We start from the raw sequence: 21659 nt of genomic DNA on the forward strand, positions 1-21659 counted from the left end.
CTGATGTGCAGTGTGTGGATGTAAATGTTTAATCCTAAAGTACTCATCGTTTTGTCTTTTTTTTCTATTAGGAAAAAAGAACTGCTTTCCAGGGATGATTTAGAGTTACCATGGAGACCGCTTTATGAAATGTTGGAAAGGATATTATACTCTAAAACAGAACATCTTGGACTAAATTGGTTTCCCAAGTAAGTTTGCATTTTAAAACATTTGAATAGACTACAAGTACCTGTAATGCTTGAAAGTACTTTGAAATTTGCTTTTAATATCCTGAATTTGATACACAGTAAATATTTTGCTTATATTTTCATGAAGTACGTTGCAGTAATTCCATGCAAAGCTGTACTAAATCGTGTATATCCTTCTGCCAATGAATTGTTTGTTATGGCGTTTCTCTCGTTATGACTGTGATTGAGTTCATTTCTAAGTATGCTGGGACAGGGGTCTTCATCAACTTATTTTAGGATGATAACCCACAGTATAACAGATTTAATGTTAAATTTTTAATGATATTCTAGTTAAATGTCTGCTATTCTGTTTTATAACACAATAAGGAAAGAACTTGGGGGAAAAAAAAATAAAAATGGTACTGTTCTTAAATATAGGTACTGTAATGATTTCCAGTATCTGTAATCTCAGTGTAAATTGATATGTATAGAAAGAAAAGTGAAGTAACTTTTATAGAAAATACATGTGTGTGTATATGTATATCGGCAAAGTGATCGTATTATATGGACGAATCAGATTTTTTCCCGTTAAGGATTTTTGAAATGTTCTACTGATTTAAAAATGAAAATTTGTTTTCTTTGCTTTCTTTGTGCTGCCAATCCCTCCCCATCTGTCACATTTCCAAAATTACAGTTTTCCAGTAGTTCCAATTAGAGAAGGTCCTGCTGTATAGATTACAAATTATAAAAGATATTACACGGATGGTGCATTGTATTTAAATGGAAACTTCATGTAAAGAAATGCAGGTAAAAATACTTAATTGGCTTTAAAAAAACCCAAGCAAATGAACTTGCTACCACTGATTCCTTTTACTGAGTGGAGGATCCTATTGCTGTTAAGTGACATGAACAGAAAACATGTGTAGCCTTGTAACTTGTTACGGAGTGTTTCATGCTGAATTTCTCTCATAGATCCGTAGCTGGAAACATAATTTGCTAAATTGCATTATTTTGCTAATTGTAGTTATTACTTGAAAGTGAAAATCCAAATGAGCAGAGCCTTTTTTGGTTGGTTTATTTTCTGCGTATGCCAGCAGCTGCTGAAACTGCATACTTTGCTCTGTGGGGATGTTGACTAGTCACTTTTCTTTTACTGAGTGAGAAACTTGCGTAGTGGGGAGGGGACTTTTCCAAGAGGGGAAAAGGAGGTTAAGCTGGGAGATAGATATCAGTTGTGATGGTCTGTCTGAAACATTTAGCTTTTATTGACTGTACTGGATATCAGACACTCCATCTTAATATGCAGTGCGATTTGTTCTCATACGGTGTTTTTTTATTTTTTTAACCGTCAGTTTTGAGGGGTATCTTTTTGGTGGAAGTCAAGAGATTTTTGAAAGCTGAGTTGATTTGATTTGTAGCTGTTAATTTAACTCTTGGTTTAATTTTTTTTTTTTTTTTTTTTTACATTCAGTTCATATCGACCAGGCTTGTCTTCACCTAAAACATTTGTGCTTAATGTATTGCATAGGTGGTAAGAATGAATTTTTTTTTGTTCAGCTCTGGCCGATGTGTAATCTTCTGCATGTTCTGTTAGACTGTAACACTTGTCACACAGGTGTAATTTTCTGCATAAATAATTGTATTGGAAAACGAACGTTAACATTACACCACTGTTTATGAGAATGTCGCACTGTATGTAAACCTTTCTAATTGGGGAACAAGATAGCGTGTGTGAAGTGGCTGATAAAGTGGCTACATGCTAACTAATTTAACCAGCATTTGTATTTCAAGGGTCAAATTAAAGATAGAATTTACGTTTTGAGTAACTGCTGTCTCTGAATATGGACAAAATCAGTATTGGGGTAGGAGTGCATGTTACCCAGTAAGCGTACCTTGCTATTAAAAACGATGAAATCATGGAAAGTGCTTTAGCAGTGAGGTAATAGGTTCTGGGAAATACACCCAGCAACAGCTTTGTACTTGCGAAGTGTGAAACTAAGTTTCTGTATCAGAAGAGTTTAATGTGGGTTTTTGCAGTGAAAACCGTATCAGGAGTTTTGATGTATATATACATTCAGAAAGCTGGTATGAGAGGAAGTGGAATTGCAGTGGTTTTTGCTTCGTTTGGGTTTTTTTTAGGAAGAGATTAGTTGTACTAATCCAATGAGAGATTGATATTTGGCTTATCATAGTTAGAAATTCACTAAAATAATTTGTGAAACTGTAGCTGGTTGCTTTTTTCATTGTCTTAATTTAAGCGCTTATACTGGAGTGGCCACTGCAGGGCTAAAATTTCACTTGAGGCCTGAATCTGTCCTGAAAAACTGAAAATTGTGCTTTTACTGTTTTTTGATAATGGAAAAGTCAACAGTGTTAATTTATATGTTAATTGTTTTAACTGAAATATGTTTCTCTTTGAAAATGCAGGGGAAAAAAAAACTCCAGATTGACAAATTAATGTGGTCATGTCCTTTCCAAAAGAAGAAAATAATCGTGTAGTGCCAAAATGTTGACTAGTCTCAGGGGTTAATAGCATTGTTGGGTGTTTTTTAATATATCCACGTGGCAAGACATAATGATAATTTGCTAGTAGTACTTCAGGTAGTAAGGAGGAACTAAAAGCAAAGAAAACTGAATGAGATGAGAAGTTTTCCTTAATTAAATACACTGTTGTTTCAGTGATTAATAGGAGATACCTTCCAGTGTAAGCGACTTCGTTATCAGTCGCAATTCTGCAGCAATGGGCATGCAGAAAGTCTGACCAAAAGTGGAACAGAAGCCACTGCTAAAACAGTTGAGAGGGTTGGTTCAAAGTGATGATGAAAGCAGTAACCAGCAGTCTCTTGTTCTGCCCACCTATATCGTCCTGTCCTTTTCTAACTAGTAGTTATCAAACAGGAATCTTACAAGATGTCTTCTGTAGCTTAACTGTGTCTTAGATGGAAGTTTCCTTATGTACAAAATGGTCTGCTGTTGTGTTTTTTTTTTTTCCTCTAGCTTCCATTCTAAAGTTGTAATCAGAAGTCAGGAGGGAACATCCATTCCAGTTTTTCCTCTTTTGCTCTCTTTCACTAACAGATGCTGAGATCTGACCGAAAACTTGTGAATTTGAAAGACTTACCGATCTCTGGCATCAGTGTTTCTTAAAATTCCTCTGTACTTCAGCTTCTCCGTAGTAATAGTTTACTTCAGTGGAGTGTGATAGTATGGGGGTAGCTTTTCTATTTGTTTTGTCACACAAATGTTTTTTTGTGTTAAGCTTTAATGTTCTTAAGGAATGTTGCTGGTTCATGCTTTGTTTATCTATGCTTGGAACAACTGTTATCTATTGCCTGACTCTTTCAAGAACAGCATTCACTTTAACCCAGAATCTTTATAAGCTTCTTGCAGAGTTTGGTCTTATTTTTGTTTAATGAATGGTTGGCCATTCCTCTTCAGATTTTAGAAGCTGACAGTCGGCTCAAAATTTTCGTTCTGGGAGAGGTCACGGATTTACTTTGTCACTGTTGCATAAAATACAGAGTTTTGCATCTTCTAGAGTGCTGCTTGAACTGAGGGCTGGGTGGGCTTTTGTTGGCTTGCAGTGAACATTGAGGTGTTGAAGGGAAATAGTGGTTTATCCATTTGATATTTCTCCTGGCTTGTATGGGATCAGTTTATGTTGCATAGGACTAGAGAGAGAGTGTGTGCATGCTCAGTATTTGTGTGTCTTAATTGACCTAAACTGATCTTCGTTAAAATATTAAAGATGATACATTTGCATCATCTTTTTCTGATCAAAATAGCATTTCTGTTTGTTAGGTATTTTATGAAGAACTAAAGGATGCCATTTTTCTATTAAGAGTACAGAAAGTTCATTTTAAAAATGTAGGAAGTTCTTCTGCCAGAATTTTTTTTTCTCCAAGCAAGGAATGGGGGTTTTTTTTTGTTGTTTTTTTTGTTTGTTTGTTTGTTTTTGGTTTTTTTTGTAAGAGTGCAGTTTACTCTTGAGCTTGTCTTCTAATAAACAGAAGATTAGAAGAGCGTGACAATTTACTGCCTTTATGGTTCCATTGATCAATCTCTCTCTTCCCTTTTATTCTTTAAGTTTATTCTGAGACTTAGTGTTAAAGTCCTTTGATGGCATCCTGTGACAATCTGTGTTAAAATTATTTCTCAAGTAATTTTTCTTGCTATGGATGAAAACACTTTTAAAATCAGCTGTTAATTGTGAGGGAAGCTAATGAAATAACCCTTGATTTGCAGTAGTTAATTTCTCTTTCTTAGAACCACTGGACAAACACCAAAACCAGATTGAAAAGGATAGACATGGTATTTGGAGTCTAATAATAACAAGTTTCTGAAGTCTGTTGCCTTTATTTATCTTACAAATATTTATGAAGTCCATAAACCTATTTTTTCTGTTTGTGTTTCAACTTCCCCTGAGAGGTTACCTTGCTCTGCTGGTTGTTCATGGATAAAATGCAGAGTATTTCTTATAAGAAACGATAATAATTCTTCACTCTTCAGTTAAATGCAGTAAATACTGGAGTGGAATATGAAAAGTAGAACCAGGAGTTTAGCAGAGCAATGTTAATTGTTATGATCAGGTCTGTGTAGAAGGCTACTGCATGTTCACAGAAGACATCTAATTGCATCAACTTTATCTTAAGCTCTTGAGGGAAAAATCAGCAAATGGTTATTTATTTTATGCTCTCACTGGAATCTGGCAGTACAGATGTTTCCCTGATGTTTCCTCTCTTGTTTCAGTTCCGTAGAAAGTGTTCTGAAAACACTTGTGAAGAGCTGCAGACCGTAAGTGTTTGTTGTGGGTTTTTAAACGCTGTATAGTTAATATTACTTTAAGAAGAAAGTGGTTTAAAAAAAAAAGAAAAAACAAACACCAACCCAAACCAAAACCCCACTCTACTAGTCATTCCTTGGCTGATGTGGTCCCAACTCTGATAAGAAGTTTGGAGTGGAGGGTAGAGACTGTTCTGGTTTACTGTGTTATGAATGATCAATACGTCAGGTTCACAGGTTGCTTAAAATTAAAACAAAATGACAGGCGTGTTCCATATTATAATATTTAAACAAAGTGTAAGGTTGTTTTGTTTTTTTTTTTTATTTTTAACAGCCTTGGTTGAAAATCTGTTAACAGTTAGGTAAGCCAGGATATCACTAGCTAAGGCCACCATTGCTTTTGCTCTTTTGTGGCGTTACATTCGCTGTGCACCTGTCTTGCTCTCTGCAGTGATTGACTTTGTTAGCAGCTTAAGATACTGCAAAGATGCAGAGAAGGTACTTGTTCTCTTTTATTTACCATTCATACGTCCATTTGCAGTTATTGTTTGCTTTCCTGGAGCAGTTGTTTCACACACTGATGTTACTGAGTGTCCTTTATAGGAGATGCTGTTCTAAACCCATACTGGTAATATGAGGAACAAAAAGATAAAGCAGCCTTACATTTTTCCCATATATATGTGGGTTTGTAGCTAAATAAAACCCGTTTTTAGTGTTGATTTTCCTGGTATCTGTTATGAATATGAAAGTCACTGAAGCAGATTGTTTTAAAAATGAAAATGTGGTATTTTTCTCTTGCAAATTCTGACTTAAGGTTGGGACACTGATAACATTGCGTTCCAATTGGCCCGAAATCGACTGCAATAGTTATGTTGTATAAACAGCTGTTTGTGGTATGCATTTTAAATACTGCATTGCGTGGATATTTCATTTCTTTTGAAAGAAATTAAATAACCACTTCAAGATTCTTGTAGTGTTCCGATAAATGTTCCTTGTGCCTTAAGTAATCTTTTGTTATATTGCATCAAATGCGAATAGTAGTTGTTCTGTTTTGACCTGTCTTCACACTGAAATGGTTTTGCGTTATACAGAATCTTTTCTCATTCAACAAGACAGAATCTTGTTACATTCGTGGTCTTAAAATGATGCACCACAGTGTCCTAGATCCTTGTGTTTTGTGAAGGTTAGATGGAGTTGAGGACTGCCTATTTCCCCTGGGTACATGATCTTACTGTAGAACTCAGATTTCTGACAAATGAATAGGTAGTTTTAAATATGTTTTTTAAAAGCCGCAAACTTTAAAGCCAAATCTACATATGTTGCATGGCTTCCTTGTTTTCAGGTATTTTCCAGAAGATGCCACTGCAGAGATGCTAGATGAGTGGAGGCCTTTAATGTGTCCATTTGATGTTACCATGCAAAAGGCTATTACCTATTTTGAACTATTTCTACCTACTACCCTTCCTCCTGAACTTCACCAGAAAGGTTTCAAGTAAGTGTAATTGAATGCTTGTTGGTACAGTGTTCCGTTGAAATGCAAGCCATCATCTTTTACAGGATGACTTGAAGTCAACTAGGAAAATGAATGGTGCCTTTTAACAGCATTTTTGGAAGGAGTTCAAGACAGACATTCTGTCAGAGTTCTTCTTTTGTAAAAGTAACCTGGGAGAATCTTAGCACCTATTCTCTAATGAGTTTTCTACTCCAGAGTAAAGCACACAATATACAACAAAGCAGACTAAATTGAATTAAATGCTCAAAAGAGGAAACAAGGGAGCTGCTGTGGTGTAACATTTCTCTCTTGCGTATCTCCTGGGTTTTTTGTGCACAAGGCTAAGGAGTTGTTAATTATTCTTATAGTGTACTTTCTCACACTCTGTGTACACTGAAGAAGTTGCAATTAAAACAGCACAATCCTGCTGACCGTAGCAATGCGATACGGATCATCTGTGGGTCAGCCCTGGCCCAGACCTGTTAGTCAGGCCCAATCGCTTCAGATTGCAATATGTAGTGAAATAGCGAAGCTGAAGTACATAAGGAAACTCTGGTGAAACACTTGTGTGAAAAGAGGAGAACAGAAGAGAATGAGAGGAGAGGTCAAAGAAGGGGATAGTGAGGATGCTGTGAGGGACACAAAGTGATACAAAGGTGTCCATGTTGATCCCTGCTCTTGTTGAACGACTTGAGGGGCAGGTGAGTTCCTGAGACCACCTGGTAAAGCGAGGGATAAATACCCAGTGAGGGAGCCTCTTTCACAACATTACAATTATCTTGATTCTGTTCTCTTGCAGGCTTTGGTTTGATGAATTTATAGGCCTTTGGGTGTCAGTTCAAAATCTTCCCCAATGGGAAGGGGTAAGTATTTACTTTTCACTTATGCTAGAAGAAATCCATTTAAATATTCCTGCAATGTGCTTGGAAGTCATTGAAGTGCTTTAATGTCTGTTTCAACTAGTACAAGAAAGCAGAGACAATTTTGTGATTGTTAGCGGGCAATTACTGGCTGAATAAATGAGACTGCGCTTGTGCTTGGTGAACATTGTTTAATGACTAGCTCAAGCAGCTTTTCTTTCCAGCCTTGGGAATGCTGCCACTTTCCAGACTGCTTGCTAATGCTTATAATGATGCAAAGTGCTATTGTGATTTCTATAAATTATAATTTTAAGTCCCATCTTTTATATCTTAATACGTGTTTCATGATCCCTAATTTTGAGTAGCAGTGCTTTGCCTTGACTGCAATGAGTTGTTCTCATCTTTGTTTTAGATACAGTAAAGAACCTGTACTCCCCTTGGCAAAAAATACCATTGGGTTGTATCTTTCAAGGAAAATGGTCTACTGTGTACCTGTCTGCCTTTTTTGTGTGTCTCATGTGACTAGATACAAACTTGGGAAATAAACCAAGATCTCATTCTGGAGACAACACCACCAGCAGCTTAGGTGCTGTTGTTGTCAGCTGGCCTGTGGCTTGCCTTCACTGCAGTGACACTTGGCATATTCCCAGATTTTTTCCATACTCAGTATGAACACAAGCTCACTGACCGTCTCGCTCCTTTTACTGATCTCCTGCCTATGTACACAAGGAAGGCTTCTCAGTATCTTTGGAGAAACCTGATTTCCAAAACACCGTTGAATGCTACCTTTGTAGCATATTCCGTTTCTGGCAGTTTCTCTGTGAAAAATCTTGTATGTGGGTCTGTTTGCGATGAAACATGAATCAAACCAGAAAGAGGAAGGCAGTCTTTGTTTCCACAGTTGGCAGTGTTGAACAGGGGTGATTGCCAAAGTTTTATTTGAGATTATATGCAGATACCTTTGCATCTTTCTGATGGCCATCCAAAAAAAAAAAAAAAAAAAATCACAATTCTGTCTACTCTTTCTGACAGAAAGTTGACAGCCTGCACTTTAATATGACTATTTGGTTTGTTTCTGTCAAACAGTCTTAACAAATTACCATCAACACTCTTTCATAAGTTATCTCTGGTATTTTCTCCCTCATCCACTGCATTCTGACAGTTTGCTCAGAAGGCACAAACAATTTTCTTTTTTCCCCCAGAGCTTTCACTTTTTGTTTCTTTTGCTGTCTTAAGGGTGGACTTGTTCATTTCATCAAGCTTGGATGCGGATAATTAGACATACGGGATCTGACTATGCAATCCAGTTTAAGCCTTGGTACGCTGCAAGCTTTTTCTCAGCTTGCTTTGGCTGGAGTTAGACTTGCTGTTTGAAGGGGAGCTATAGAATCAATTGCCTTTGTGCATGGAAAGGGTTTTTTCAGTAGATATTTCCTAGTATCAGACAAAAAAGACAGATCATTTAAGAAAGTGTAATGCTTGTCTTCAGACTCTGTCAGGTGGGATTGTCCTGAATTGAATTTGTGGGTTTTCCAAAGCTATTGTGTCCTTCAGACTGAAGTGAACTGTTCTTCGGTGAATATCTGTCTCTGAATTAGGCAGGATTATTTAAGGCCCTTCGTTTTTGCTTCGCCATAGCTTCAAGATACTGATAGAAGCATCGAGGCTTTTGGAGACCTGATAAGTATTTCCTGATTTGGACAAGCTCGTTAAAGGGATGTTGGTGGATTATGTGCTTTCTCTCAATCAGGATATGAGAGTGAAACTTCATCTCCTTTTTTGTTTAGTCCTCCCAACCCTCCTGTCTTCTACAGAGCCTATCTCTATTATTCTGGCATACGAGAGGATTCCCAATCTGTGTGTGTGTGTGTTGGCAGAATTGCATTCTTCAGAATATTCCTTAGGACATTTTCTAGTAACAAACCCAAATATATAAAGACTGTAAAGGTAGCAGGTTTCTGTTAGAGAAGTCAATGAAATTGCCAAAGTAGAGCCTGGTCTGTTGTGGGATTTTTGCTTTGCTTAAACAATGTTGCAGGTTTGCTGGGAAATCTCTCTTCTAACTGTCACCTGGAGTTTGTTCCAAACCTTTACCCTGGAGATGAATAGTCTGCTATGCACAGCTGGTAAAATATTGGTAGCATTTAAAGGACTCTGAAGCTTAGTACAGGGGCGTATCTTGCATCTGTGAAGTAGATTGAGGAGCTTGTGCATCTTCTATAATAAATAAATTCTAATGAATACTTCCTTCTTTTATGGTTATTTCAGCATCTAGTAAATCTCTTTGCTCGCTTGGCCGCTGACAACATCGGGTACATAGACTGGGATCCGTATGTACCAAAGGTAGTATTTCTCATTTTATTACATTATTTTATTTACTTTGAGATAAGTCTTCAGTGTCACTATGCTAAGAATAATTCATATTCCCTGCATGGGTTTTATACTGCAGTGGCCCAGTTTTTCAAATTAGGTGCATTCATTTGAAGATCTAAGTTTAACTTTGAAAATTTGAGCCATCCTTTTGAAACAGACAGTTGTTACTGTTATCACCTGACTCAAAACCAAACCAATGACAAATGTAGTGTGTAACTGATCCCATGTTCTTGTGGAAATGGCCCTTAGTGATATTCTTTTGATAAATAGTATATATGACCTTTGAGTCTTCCAGCTTATGAATTCTTTTAAAGATGTTCATAGCAGTTACATTGTTTAAAAAACCCGGAACCACCAAACACCTTTTGATTAGAAAATTACTTTATGCCTGTTAATAAAATAATTTATTAGTTTATGCCAATGTTTTTTTCTTTTTCTAGATTTTTACCAGAATTTTGAGGAGTTTTAATCTTCCAGTGGGAAGCAATCAAGTTGTTGTTCCAAGATTCTTAACAAATGCTTATGATGTGGGACATGCGGTAATGTGGATCACAGCCATGATGGTTAGTAACTTTTTCATAAAGTGAAACAAAAGCTAATGCAAAGCTTTAAGCAAATATGTATTTAAAATTGTCTGTTCTGTTTAGCTCACCGCAGAAGTGTGTTTTAGGCTATCTTTTGCCTGAATTTTGTTTTAAAGTACACTGTTTTGCTGTCAGTTTGGAATGTGGGTGGAAAGGTTTACTTCATAGCCACTGTCGGTGGCATTCTGCTGAACAATTGAATGACTCAGGGTGAACCTCATCAGATCAAATGGAGAGAGCTTGCTTAGTGCTGAGCCGAGGGTAGGGAAGGAGGGGATTTGCAGGTGTGATTACTGTGGTAGATGAGAGTGCTCACTTGTACCTCTTACTGCTGTGTTACCTGTTCATTTTAACTTAATCCATGTAATAAAGTTCTGCGGTTTATTTTTCACAGGGTGGACCAAGTAAACTAGTGCAGAAGCACTTGTCAGGATTGTTCAATAGCATTGCCTCATTTTACCATCCTTCAAATAATGGGCGCTGGCTGGTGAGTTTTCTGCGTGTCTAGATAATAACTTTGGCTGTAACTTGAATGGTCAAACCGATGAAATCAAACATGTTGATAGATGCACTATGTGCTCCAACAGCCAGATTGTCTCTTGGTTGTATAATATTTTGAGGCTTTAATTTTCAAGATATGTGATTGCACTGTCATTCAAATCATACTCTGATGTCAGGACCACAGCTAATGGGAATATTCTTCAGACATCTAACCCCAGTGTAGTTTAAAGCCCAAAACTAGACCTAATTCCCGTACAACTGGGGAAAAGAAGTCAGCACTTTAAAGGAGAGTGATATGCAGCATCAGTATTACTTGTGTGACCCAGCTTTCTTATTACTGACCTACTGCTCCAAGTTAGCAAAGTCTAGTTTTTATTAAGCAAAGCAAAAAAGATTTGAATGCATATCTAGTTTGATGAAGCGTAACTTTTTTGACGGTGTAGCTAGTGGAGTCTCCTGCTAGAAGATGTAAGAATCTCCCTGTGATGGCTGGTGGAAAGTACAGATTAAAATAGTAAGACCAGTCAAAGCAGTGCCGAAGGCGCTGACTTTTTCTAGAATAGGATATTTGTTTATTCTCTGCTTACGTGCAGAGAATCGTCTCAAAAATGTCTCAATTACTGGTAAGTAATCTTGATTCTTGATTATATACTTTGTATATATTTTTCATGATTTTTTTTTCAATCATAAGGCATAGTGCTGGCAGCATCATTGTTAATCTTTTGGGAACTGAAACTGAAGTTTAATGACAAATTGTGAACATTGTATTTTGGAGCTTTTCTGAGTTTTATTGTAGTTGTATAACTTCAAGATACTAGCTTATTAATTGTCTGTTAGACACTTAGCAGCTCAGATTCTGCTACTGCCAAGTAATTTTTTATATATTCAAAGCACTTTTTATATATTCAACAGAACAAACTGATGAAACTACTTCAAAGGTTACCCAGTGGTGTTGTCAGAAGGCTGCATCGTGAGCGCTACAAGAAAATGACTTGGTTAACTCCTGTGCCTGATAGTCATAAACTTACTGATCGGGATGTTACAGACTTTGTAGAATGCATTATTCAACCTGTCCTTCTGGCTATGTTTAGTAAAACTGGAAGCCTGGAGGCTGCCCAAGCCCTGCAGAACCTTGCACTGATGCGTCCTGAATTAGTAATTCCACCTGTACTTGAGAAGTAAGTTCTACAGAAACATTGCAGCTTCCCTGTTCCCTTCCCAACACATAAATATGCAAAGCAGTCATAGTAAATGAGAAGCAATTTCCTTGCTGCGAGTGAATGCTTGCAGTGAGAGGAGCTGCTAATACACACCGCTGAGCAATCAGATCGTGGGTCAGTCCATTAAAAAGCGACTTTGTACCTTTTATTCAAGAGCCACCTTATGCCTTCTCACTAGCTTCTAATTGGGCCAAATATCAATTATGGTATTGCGTGTTTGTGTAGTAGTAAGCATAGGTTTTATATTTCTGTTTTGTGTCGGGGTACGTTACAGTTACAGATTGTTTAAAATTACTGTCATTGCTTCTCCCTTCATAAGCAAATCACTAAAGTACGTGCCTATGTAAAATACTTAGTTCGTACTGTTACTAATGCCTTGGTGCCTGAAATTCCGAAAGAAAAATGTAACTCCTTCCTGCCCCGATGAAAAGCTTTCTTCCAAGCCCCTGTCCATGTTCCTCCTCCTATGCAGTCTTCTGTACTTTAACAACCTGTGTTGTAAAAACGGCGGAGAAATGAGTGTTTCAAGAGCCCTTCCTGAGTTCCATACCTTACTGACTCAACTGTTTGTAAAAACTTGATAAATCTGCTCTTACATGAAAACATTTCAAGCGTAACAGTTCCAAGAAGCACAGCAATGGATGCCTGTATTGGCTATGACTACTTTTTCTGGTTTGAGAGCAGACTGAACGTCTGCTCGGTAGTTCAAACTGTCAGTGGTATGTTTGCCTTGGCAGCAGTTCCGAATTCATTTTGTGGAGTAGATGTAGGTCCTTTGTGCTCTGAATGACATAGGGCAGGGGTAGCACTGTGGCTCTTGTTTGAACTGTAGGTTGTTGATAACACTAGGAAGTGTTAGGCAGTTTGCTAAAAAGTACTTAGAGTCAAAAAGGCTTAAAAATCACTGTAACTTCCTAAGTTTTTATAAAAAAAGGTACGGACTTTAATGTAACATTAAGTAAGGTGTCCCTTATCTATTCAGAGGTAGTCAAGGCAAGTTTTCATGCTCGCCACGAGAACCTTACACTTCTAAGTACACAGTTTGTGTTAGCTTAAAGTTCAAGAAAATCACCATAGCTTTGAATCTAGGAGCCCATGCGGTTAGTAATTCCTGTGCTGCAAGTGCTAACAAATTATTTAATCCTGAATTAGTTGTGAATAGGACTGATCAAATTAAAGGAACATTTTCTAGCAGAGCAATGTTCAGTCCATTGGGGGGAAAAAAAAAAACCATAACAAACGATTAGCTTGAATTTTACTAGGAGAAATTTTGTACCCTTTCTGTAGAATATAACATGTACAATCCGCTTTTATTTTCTTTGAAGACTTTAGAAACGTTATTGTTCCTAATGTGACTGATCTTACCTTTATAGAACATATCCTGCACTTGAGACATTGACAGAACCTCATCAGCTCACAGCTACTTTGAGCTGTGTAATTGGAGTAGCTCGTAGTCTGGTGTCTGGGGGGAAATGGTTTCCTGAAGGTCCAACACACATGCTACCTCTGCTGATGAGAGCCTTGCCTGGGGTGGATCCAAATGACTTCAGCAAGTGTATGGTGAGTGTATAAATCTTTATTTTTTTTAGGAGTTAGCCAGCTAGTTCACTCTGAAAGCTGTTTTTTAATTTTTTTTTTATGGAACCAAGTAACTCATATTTCCGGGAGTTCTTAGCCTGATTTTGTTCCTGCACGATTTGATTTGTAAAAAGTTAGTATTACAAGCCTCTAACTTACGATAATGCTGTTGGCTTGTCAGGCAATGCCGAGTGAATCTTTAACACCAGATTGTGATAAGCATTGTACTGACTTTTTGGGCAGCTCTAAAAAAATAAGATAAAATAGTTGTTCCAAAGCTCCTACTGATATTTCTGATCTTTTAAGATTGATGGAAAGACCTTTATCACTAGATTTTCATTAAATTAGGTCCTAAAAGCCCACATCTTCAGGAAATCCCATTAATTGACTATTGAAACAAGGTAAACATTATAAGGTTTTGTAACTTTAAAGTTCAGCACAAAGTAAGTGTTACTTTACTCAGAAATTCAAGCGGGTTTTGCATAGGTAGGTTTTCATATGAAGGCAGAAATATCGGTTGAAGTTTTGGGGTTGAAGAATTACACTCTAGAATTTTTTTTTTTTAATGCAGTGATTTGCAATAGCTCCCATACCTTAATTGCAAAAGCTTTTTAATGTGTAAAACACAGTAACACTTACTAAAGAGCTGTTTGCAACTCTCAACAGATTACATTCCAGTTCATTGCAACATTTTCTACTTTGGTGCCTTTAGTAGATTGTTCCTCTGTACTGCAAGAAAGAGATGATCTTTCAGAGGTAAGAGTGCTCTGCAGTTATATAAACAAAACTGTAACCTGGTTTTCAGTTTAATTTCTATCAATGTAATATAATCTCTTCAGAACTGTAACAGGTTTGCTACTCTGTATGTGTAAAACTGCATGAAACAAAAATGCAACCAAAAAAAAAATGAAGATGTGGATCAGGTTGCTTCTGGTCAGAGTTGCAGAGCTGGCATCAGCATGCAAATTGGCCATGTAGTCTGGCATTGCTTCTTAGTGATAGGTTGCTGTAGAGGTAATGTTAAATTCAAACAGTTCAGGAAGTGCAAACTCAACTGCAAAAGGCCTTGTGTAGTGTAATTTGACTCTGAGCTTGCCGTACTTTGAGTAGGAGGTTGGACTACATGGTTTCCAGAGGTCCCTTGCCATCTAAATCTTTCTGAATCTAGTAAAATAGCAATTTTATTTGAAAAAAATATTTGAAACTTCTTGTTGCCATAAAACATTAAGGTAATAATGAAAAAAAAAAGCCAAAATAAAGGGGATTACTACAGTGTTGCTGTAAGATGTGTATACATCATTTGTATTTTAAAACTAATCCAACTTGGAGTGAGGTAAAAGGTAACAGATTGATTGTCTGGGAATCTGTAGAAGGAATTTGGTCTCTTGTGTTTAAAAAAAAAAGCCACAAACCTGTTTGTATTTATTTTTCAAAAAAGTAATGCGCTCTGTAACTTTTCAGGGCTATTTTCCTCTTATGGGAGATAATATCAAAACACTCGCTTCTCTTTAAAGTGTTCCTGCAGTCATGCTTCTCTTTTCTGATTAGGATCCTATTGTTTTATCTTCAGATGGTTGTTAATCTCTTCCAAGCAAGAGATAGTATCATCATTAGACAGTGAGCCTCATCTCCCTCTTCTGTGTTTTATCCTTTGCTGTCCCTGTGTTATCGGACATGGTCCCCCCACCTCTGTGCTGCTTTGGAGTGCTGCTCATATACACCTCTGGTTTAGAGCTCCTCGCACTCCATTTCTCCAGCATTGTTCTAACACTTTGTCCTTTTTTACACAGCAAAAAATACAGGAACAAACGGGAAATAGTTTTTGTTTTTCTACTTTTCGCTAGGCTTTTGATCCTGCTTTTGATACAGCAGTTCAAGTGATAGTGAAAGTATATCTGGCGTACTACAGATGAGATAACAGCAGTGTCAGCTACAGATTGCACAGATTCTGAACACTCAGCTGCTAGAAGGAGGTTAATTTCATTGCCCCAGCGCTGCAGCACTCAAAAATGAAGAGGAGTTTGTACGCTGAGTGTTTAATGTAAATGTCAGCGGAGCCAAGTCTGCCACCGCAGCTGGCGCTTGCTGACCTCCCGCTGGAAAGGAGGATCAGTAGTAAGGCCAGAGGTTGTATCCAGGGAGGCAGACCCAATTTCGCCCTGAGAGGTTATTTGGCTAGACTTCAAGGCCAGGAAACTGGACAGGACAGAGTAAAGAGAACGGAATAATTGTTTCATGTAGTGTACGTGAGACTATACAAACTGTAACGGGAAATGCGTTGTGGTCTGTATCACTTAAAAATTGGAAGTGTTTTTGAAGTAGTTAATACAGGAAATAAATTTTATGTTCTGTTTCCTTAAGAAAAGCCAACCTTTTGTGCTTCTTTTGCATCGGAAAACTGTAGGTGGAAAGAGAATTGTGCTCTGCAACTGCGGAATTTGAGGATTTTGTACTGCAGTTTATGGATAGGTAAGTAAGCCAAGAAGCTGACGTGAAGAACTTAACAAAACTTTCATGTTCTGCTTACTAACATTGTAATTACTGTATTTGTGTAGATGTTTTGGACTTATAGAAAGCAGCACTCTAGAACAAACCAGAGAGGAGACGGAAACTGAGAAAATGACTCATCTAGAGAGTCTAGTGGAATTAGGTCTCTCTTCTACTTTCAGTACAATCCTCACTCAGTGTTCAAAGGATATCTTTAAGGTATGTAGAATATGGGCTTTCCACCTAACTTTGAGGCTTAATTGTCTGTTGTGAATGACTGGTGTGTTCAGATCCTTCCTTCCTTCGTTGTTCTGTTGTGACCTTTCCTGATTAACTGAGGAAAGGGCTAGGGGGGGAATTTAGGACTTCATGTCCGTTTGTCTTATGATGTTACGTACATCACTACAAAGCTCTTAGGTTCTTGATGCTCTCTTGCCCACTGATGATAAACATTAGGAGAAATCATTCTAACAGCTTATTTTATCACTTTTATCATTTTAGGTTGGGATTTTTCATGTCTTTTGATGGTAATGCTAACCTACCCAATCCCCTGCTTTCCTTTTCTCTCCCTTTCCCTACCGCTTCTTCAGCTGGGCAGAAGAAGCTGTTCAAGGAGCCACTTGGCTAATGGGATCAGAAAAATTATCTGGATTAAAATAACTCTGAGGGCAGGGGGTGGAGAATCCGTGTTGTTACACAGATTCTTTCCTTGCAGGCTGGGTTAATGCATTTTAATCTATTTACATTACATTATGAATATATATGGAGATGCTAGGTTTTGTACATTCTGAACTATTGCGTTGGACACTTTAGAATTATTTTGTCTGGAGTTTTTTGGTTAATGTAAGTCGTAAGTTAATTCTTCATTGTCATGCAGTATTTAATTTGTATTTTTCCTGATTGTTCATTATTAAAGTAATCATATGTGATCTATACTGTATATAGCTCAGCTTGCCTTGCAACTTATTGGATGGCAATAAGCTGCTTTAAAACATGCTGGCCACTTAAATAGTCGATAGTTAATTCCCTCTTTATTTGTTAACTAAGGGACGTCTTGGCTTTATTTCACTTTTACATGTGAAATAGCATCGTTTTCCTTTCAGCAGATTGTGACCTATTCAGGGAATACTGTTTTTCTGTGTAGTTTCTGAGAAACACCTCAAGCTTAAGTTAGCCAAGATGATTTATCTGACCTCCTTTCTTCCCAAAGTGAATATTTGAGAAGTGTCTCCAATCTGTAGCTGAGGGCAGTTTCCCATTATGTCACGAATTAAAAGCACTCGGTGTGTTTTTTTTATGAACTCTTTGGGGAGGAGGGGAATATAGACCTTACTGTAACTGAATTATTTTAATGACAGTGGATGCTGTCATGTATTTTCCTGTTCCAGTGTGTTACTGTAACTGAGTATTGCAATAGATAAGAAGGAAAAAAAAAGTGAAATCTGCAAACTGGAACTATTTTAAGAAACCTTTTGTCATTGCTACTTTTGTAGCAGCCTTTATTCTCCTGCTTAAGGCAGTAGCTGTACAATTAGACATCGGTTTTGCACAGAATGCAAGTCACGTGTACTGATAACATTTAGGATTTTTTTCCTGAGTAGTTACTATTTGCGTAAGTTTTAAATCTTTCTATTCTATAGTACTGCCAGCTTTAATTGCGATGGTACTTACATTTTACTCTACTTTAGGTGTTCTGCAGAACTGCTTCCCCTAGCTCTGTTCCTATTTTTTTAAAGTGAATCACGGTTGCATGTTCTATTTAAAAAAGAATACAGTATTATGTACAGATGCTGCCTTCTATGTGACATCAAATGTTTTATGATACATAGTTTTCTGTTTTTTAAAAAAGTAACCTCTGTCTTTTTGTATTTGTTTCTAGGTTGCCTTGGAGAAGGTCTTTAACTTTGCTGTTTCAAATATATTTGAGACAAGAGTAGCTGGTCGAATGGTTGCCGATATGTGCCGAGCTGCAGTAAAAGTGAGAGGAAAATGCTCTGACTTCACTTGGTCTTTAGTTTAAAAAAGAAAAAGCCAATACTACTGCTTTTTCTTACGTAAGATCTTTAATTTTTCATGTAAATACAGGTGGTTCTTAATATTATGTCTTCTAAAATTTGATGGTTGCTTATAGTGATATTTCAAGAGACTAATTCATGAAGAATTTTTTTCCATTTGTGTTACACTTAGGGGTTTTTTAGTGTTTAAAAATCATGAAGTCAGGCTGACTCTAGACTGAATTGGAGATACAATCTATTCTTCTCTCTTTTTCAATAATGTTGTTAGAAGATTTTTACCAATGTGTCTGCGAGTTCCATAAGGCATCTTTTTTTAAAATGGGCTGTTTATGATGCTATTTCCAGTGCCGCCCTGAGGAATCCTTGAAGCTGTTTGTACCACATTGCTGCAATGTCATAACTCACCTCACAGTCAGTAAGTTTGTAACATTTCTGGTGTTACTTGCTTTGTTTTGGGCTGAATTTTTTTAAACATGAAAATAATATTTAAAACTTGTGTGTTTTTCACAACTTTATTTAAATGATGGGAAATTAATTCTGTCCATTATTTCTTCTAAAAAGGAAAATCAACGACTAGTTATGTGTAACTTCAAGACAGAACTCTATCAAGTTGCAGGAGCATTCTTCTTGAAAAATGTGGTAGTTTAAAATGTCTCCAGACATTCCTCAGTTTCTCAAAAAACTTCAACATGTTAAATTAGCTGAAGTAACTTCCAGTTGGACATGGGTGCGATGTCCCATGGACAACATTCCAACAATTGTGATAGAAGGGTTGGGAGTTAGCTTTAAGGATGCAAGTGTCTGGTTTATGATTTAGCGTGTTTGGAGAAGTTGACTGCAGCGTAGTTACAGCAGTGCTTGTCACTTGTTCCTCTAGATGATGATGTATTACATGACGAAGAACTAGATAAGGAGTTACTTTGGAATCTTCAGCTTTTGTCAGAGGTATTGCAAAGAATGTTCTCCCCATGCATGTTTATCATTGGGTCTTGTTTAATGTCGCTGAAACAAGAAGAAAATAAATTTCTGCTGTTAAAACAAAGTAAATGTTGCATGAATGACATTGCATAACTTGTTTTTCTTATCTAATTTTAAATGGGACATAAGTGGCTGCTGTTTGAAGAAAATAAACATGTGATGTGTATGTGGAAAGAAAATAAAGCATTTAATGTAATTATTGAGGGGTAGAGAGAAGAGGGATTAGTGCAGGGGAAATCATAAGATGCTTTTGGTAAAGATAAATCTTTTAAAATGAATCTCAAAATGTAGACGAGTATTGCTAGAAAATTTTGACTGAGATCAAGAAGCAGTGTGTATCACAGTTCTTACGTGTTCCTTAAACTTTACTAACAGGAGTAGAAGTGGTAGTTCATGTGCAAGTTCAGTCTTTAATCAAAAATCAGTACGATGCACAGAATGAAGCTTGGTACAGGATCGGTTGAGCGGTGTAATCCTCTCTTTAGTCCTCTAGAACAAAACCAGTTATGTTTACCGTTGAAATGTTTGTTTTTCCTATTTAGATCACTCGAGTGGATGGAAAGAAGTTGCTACCGTACAGGGAGCAGCTTGGGGAGATACTGCAGCGAACCCTACATTTAACCTGTAAGCAGGGTTACATTCTGTCTTGTAACCTACTGCACCACCTTCTTCGTTCTGCTACACTTATCTACCCCACAGAGTACTGCAGTGTGCCAGGTGGCTTTGACAAGCCTCTTTCTGAATACTTTCCTATCAAGGCAAGGATTTTCATTTATTTAGGATTAGAGGATTTGACTTTTTTTTTTAAAAAAAAAAATCATACACTATATTATTTGTTTTTATTTGGAGATTTCTGAACACAGGTAGCAGCAATGGAAAGTGTAATTGAAAGATGCTTTGGGCTTTGAAACATATAACATTACAGTTACTTAAAATTATTCTGATAGCAAAAAATGAATACAGACTGTTGTTTTGAGTAGTTTCGTGGCATGACATATTAGTGTTTTATGACAGGTGTTTTACAATGATTGCATGACTACAATAAGATAACGCAAAGCAAGAGCGCCTGCTCGTGTTTTTAATCTTGTAATATATGATGCATTTAATGGAGACCCAGCTCTCATGAAGTACAGTGGTATAAACAGTTAAGTTTGGAGTTTAGCAGGAGAATTTAACTTAAATATCCAGTCATAGGAAGCATTGTTGCACTAGGGACAAACTTAGTCTTTCATCTGCTTTTGTGGATGAGAGCTGCAACCTTTCCTTGTTCCTCTTCCTATAAATGTGGTTATCAGATATAACGAGTAGTGGTGAGGGCATGGAAAAATTAGTCCAGCAGTGCAAAAAATTGCAAGACAGGAGATCTGGTCAGATAGGCAGAGTGACAAATGGACAATGATTCTAGGCTGAGCTTGAGATAAAATGAAAGTAGAAGTGGCAATATTAGAAATAACTCAAACTGTCAAAAGTCATATGCTAGTCTGCTGTTAATACTTGGAGGTCAATTTACTGTGATTACAGACAAACAGTGCAGCAGTTTTCAGCTGGCCTATTTGAATATAAAACTGCATTTTGCTGAAAAGTGTTCTTTTATTTAGCTTTGCAGCTGCAGATAATCTAATGCTTGTTACTGACAGCTAGTACAGTTTTATAAGCTGGTGGGAACATCCACTTGGGCCAGAGACTCATTTGAAAACAAACAAACAAACAAAAAAATCTTAATTAAGCTCACATTTAACCCCAGCACAAAAATAGGGTTTTTAAAAAAATTGAATTCCTCCTCTGAAATTGAAAAAAATTTACAATTACTTTGCTGTTCCATACATCAGTGGCTACTTTAGAAAGTATATCTTCTATCAACTCTTAATTGCTATTAACAACTTGAGTTTGTCACTTACATGCTTCCTACCCTGCCCCAGTGTGAAGGTGCAGTTCTGTCACTTTCTCAAGTGATCTTCATGGAGGAGTAGCCCACTCTTCCAAGGAAGAGACGTAATAGCAGGCTACATTGTGTATTACTGTACCTCTCTGTACGTTTTATCCAGTCAGATCAGTCAGGCGTTTTAAGAACAGATGGTGAAATTTTAAAATATCTTAGAACCATGTAAAATTGGACAAAGACAGGAAATGGAAAGTGAAGACTACGAAGACCTACCTATTAATTACTATAGTCCTAGGCATGGACTTGGTGTTTGAATATGAATTGGTAATAAATAATGGCTCTTCTCTTCCAAATACTGAAGTGGTGTTAGTTCTGTAGCAAGTCTGAGCTCCTTATAAGCCAAAACAGAAAAAGTTGTCTTTGTTATGGGATGACCTAGCATTGTATGGAAAGTCCAACTTAAAATTTACCCTTTTTATATTTTTAGAATGAAAGTACTAAGTTTCTTGATTGTGGTTTAAAACTGAAAAGAAGGATTATTAAATGGACCAGCTTCTTTATGTTCTCTGTAGGAGTATCAAAAGTCTGAGTTGTATTTGAGAATATTTCTGAATTTGTAGTTATATTTCAATTAGACTGGTACTCTCCTTTTCCTGTTAGTCCTTTCAGATAAGTGTTATTTTCCAGGTACATGTAGACATTATAGCAGGTTTGGGATTTCTCTTTGGTTTTGTTGTGTT

At 37.0% G+C, this 21659-nt stretch overlaps 1 protein-coding gene across 1 annotated transcript in view; it reads left to right on the plus strand.

Moving 5' to 3' along the window:
• The window catches only part of PSME4 (proteasome activator subunit 4), a 60838-nt gene that overhangs the window by 8111 nt on the left and 31068 nt on the right, over positions 1-21659 (plus strand). The window contains exons 3-18 of the mRNA XM_086744208.1: positions 72-188; positions 4917-4961; positions 6292-6441; positions 7241-7304; positions 9570-9644; positions 10115-10237; positions 10653-10745; positions 11672-11937; positions 13353-13539; positions 14224-14313; positions 15962-16026; positions 16113-16263; positions 17924-18022; positions 18405-18474; positions 18937-19004; positions 19580-19795. Coding sequence (XP_086600334.1) covers positions 72-188; positions 4917-4961; positions 6292-6441; positions 7241-7304; positions 9570-9644; positions 10115-10237; positions 10653-10745; positions 11672-11937; positions 13353-13539; positions 14224-14313; positions 15962-16026; positions 16113-16263; positions 17924-18022; positions 18405-18474; positions 18937-19004; positions 19580-19795 — 1879 coding nt within the window. The remainder of the gene's footprint in view (positions 1-71; positions 189-4916; positions 4962-6291; positions 6442-7240; positions 7305-9569; positions 9645-10114; positions 10238-10652; positions 10746-11671; positions 11938-13352; positions 13540-14223; positions 14314-15961; positions 16027-16112; positions 16264-17923; positions 18023-18404; positions 18475-18936; positions 19005-19579; positions 19796-21659) is intronic.

Source organism: Chlamydotis macqueenii, chromosome 3 (genome assembly GCF_036417535.1).
Source record: "Chlamydotis macqueenii isolate bChlMac1 chromosome 3, bChlMac1.mat, whole genome shotgun sequence".
Taxonomy (NCBI): domain Eukaryota; kingdom Metazoa; phylum Chordata; class Aves; order Otidiformes; family Otididae; genus Chlamydotis; species Chlamydotis macqueenii.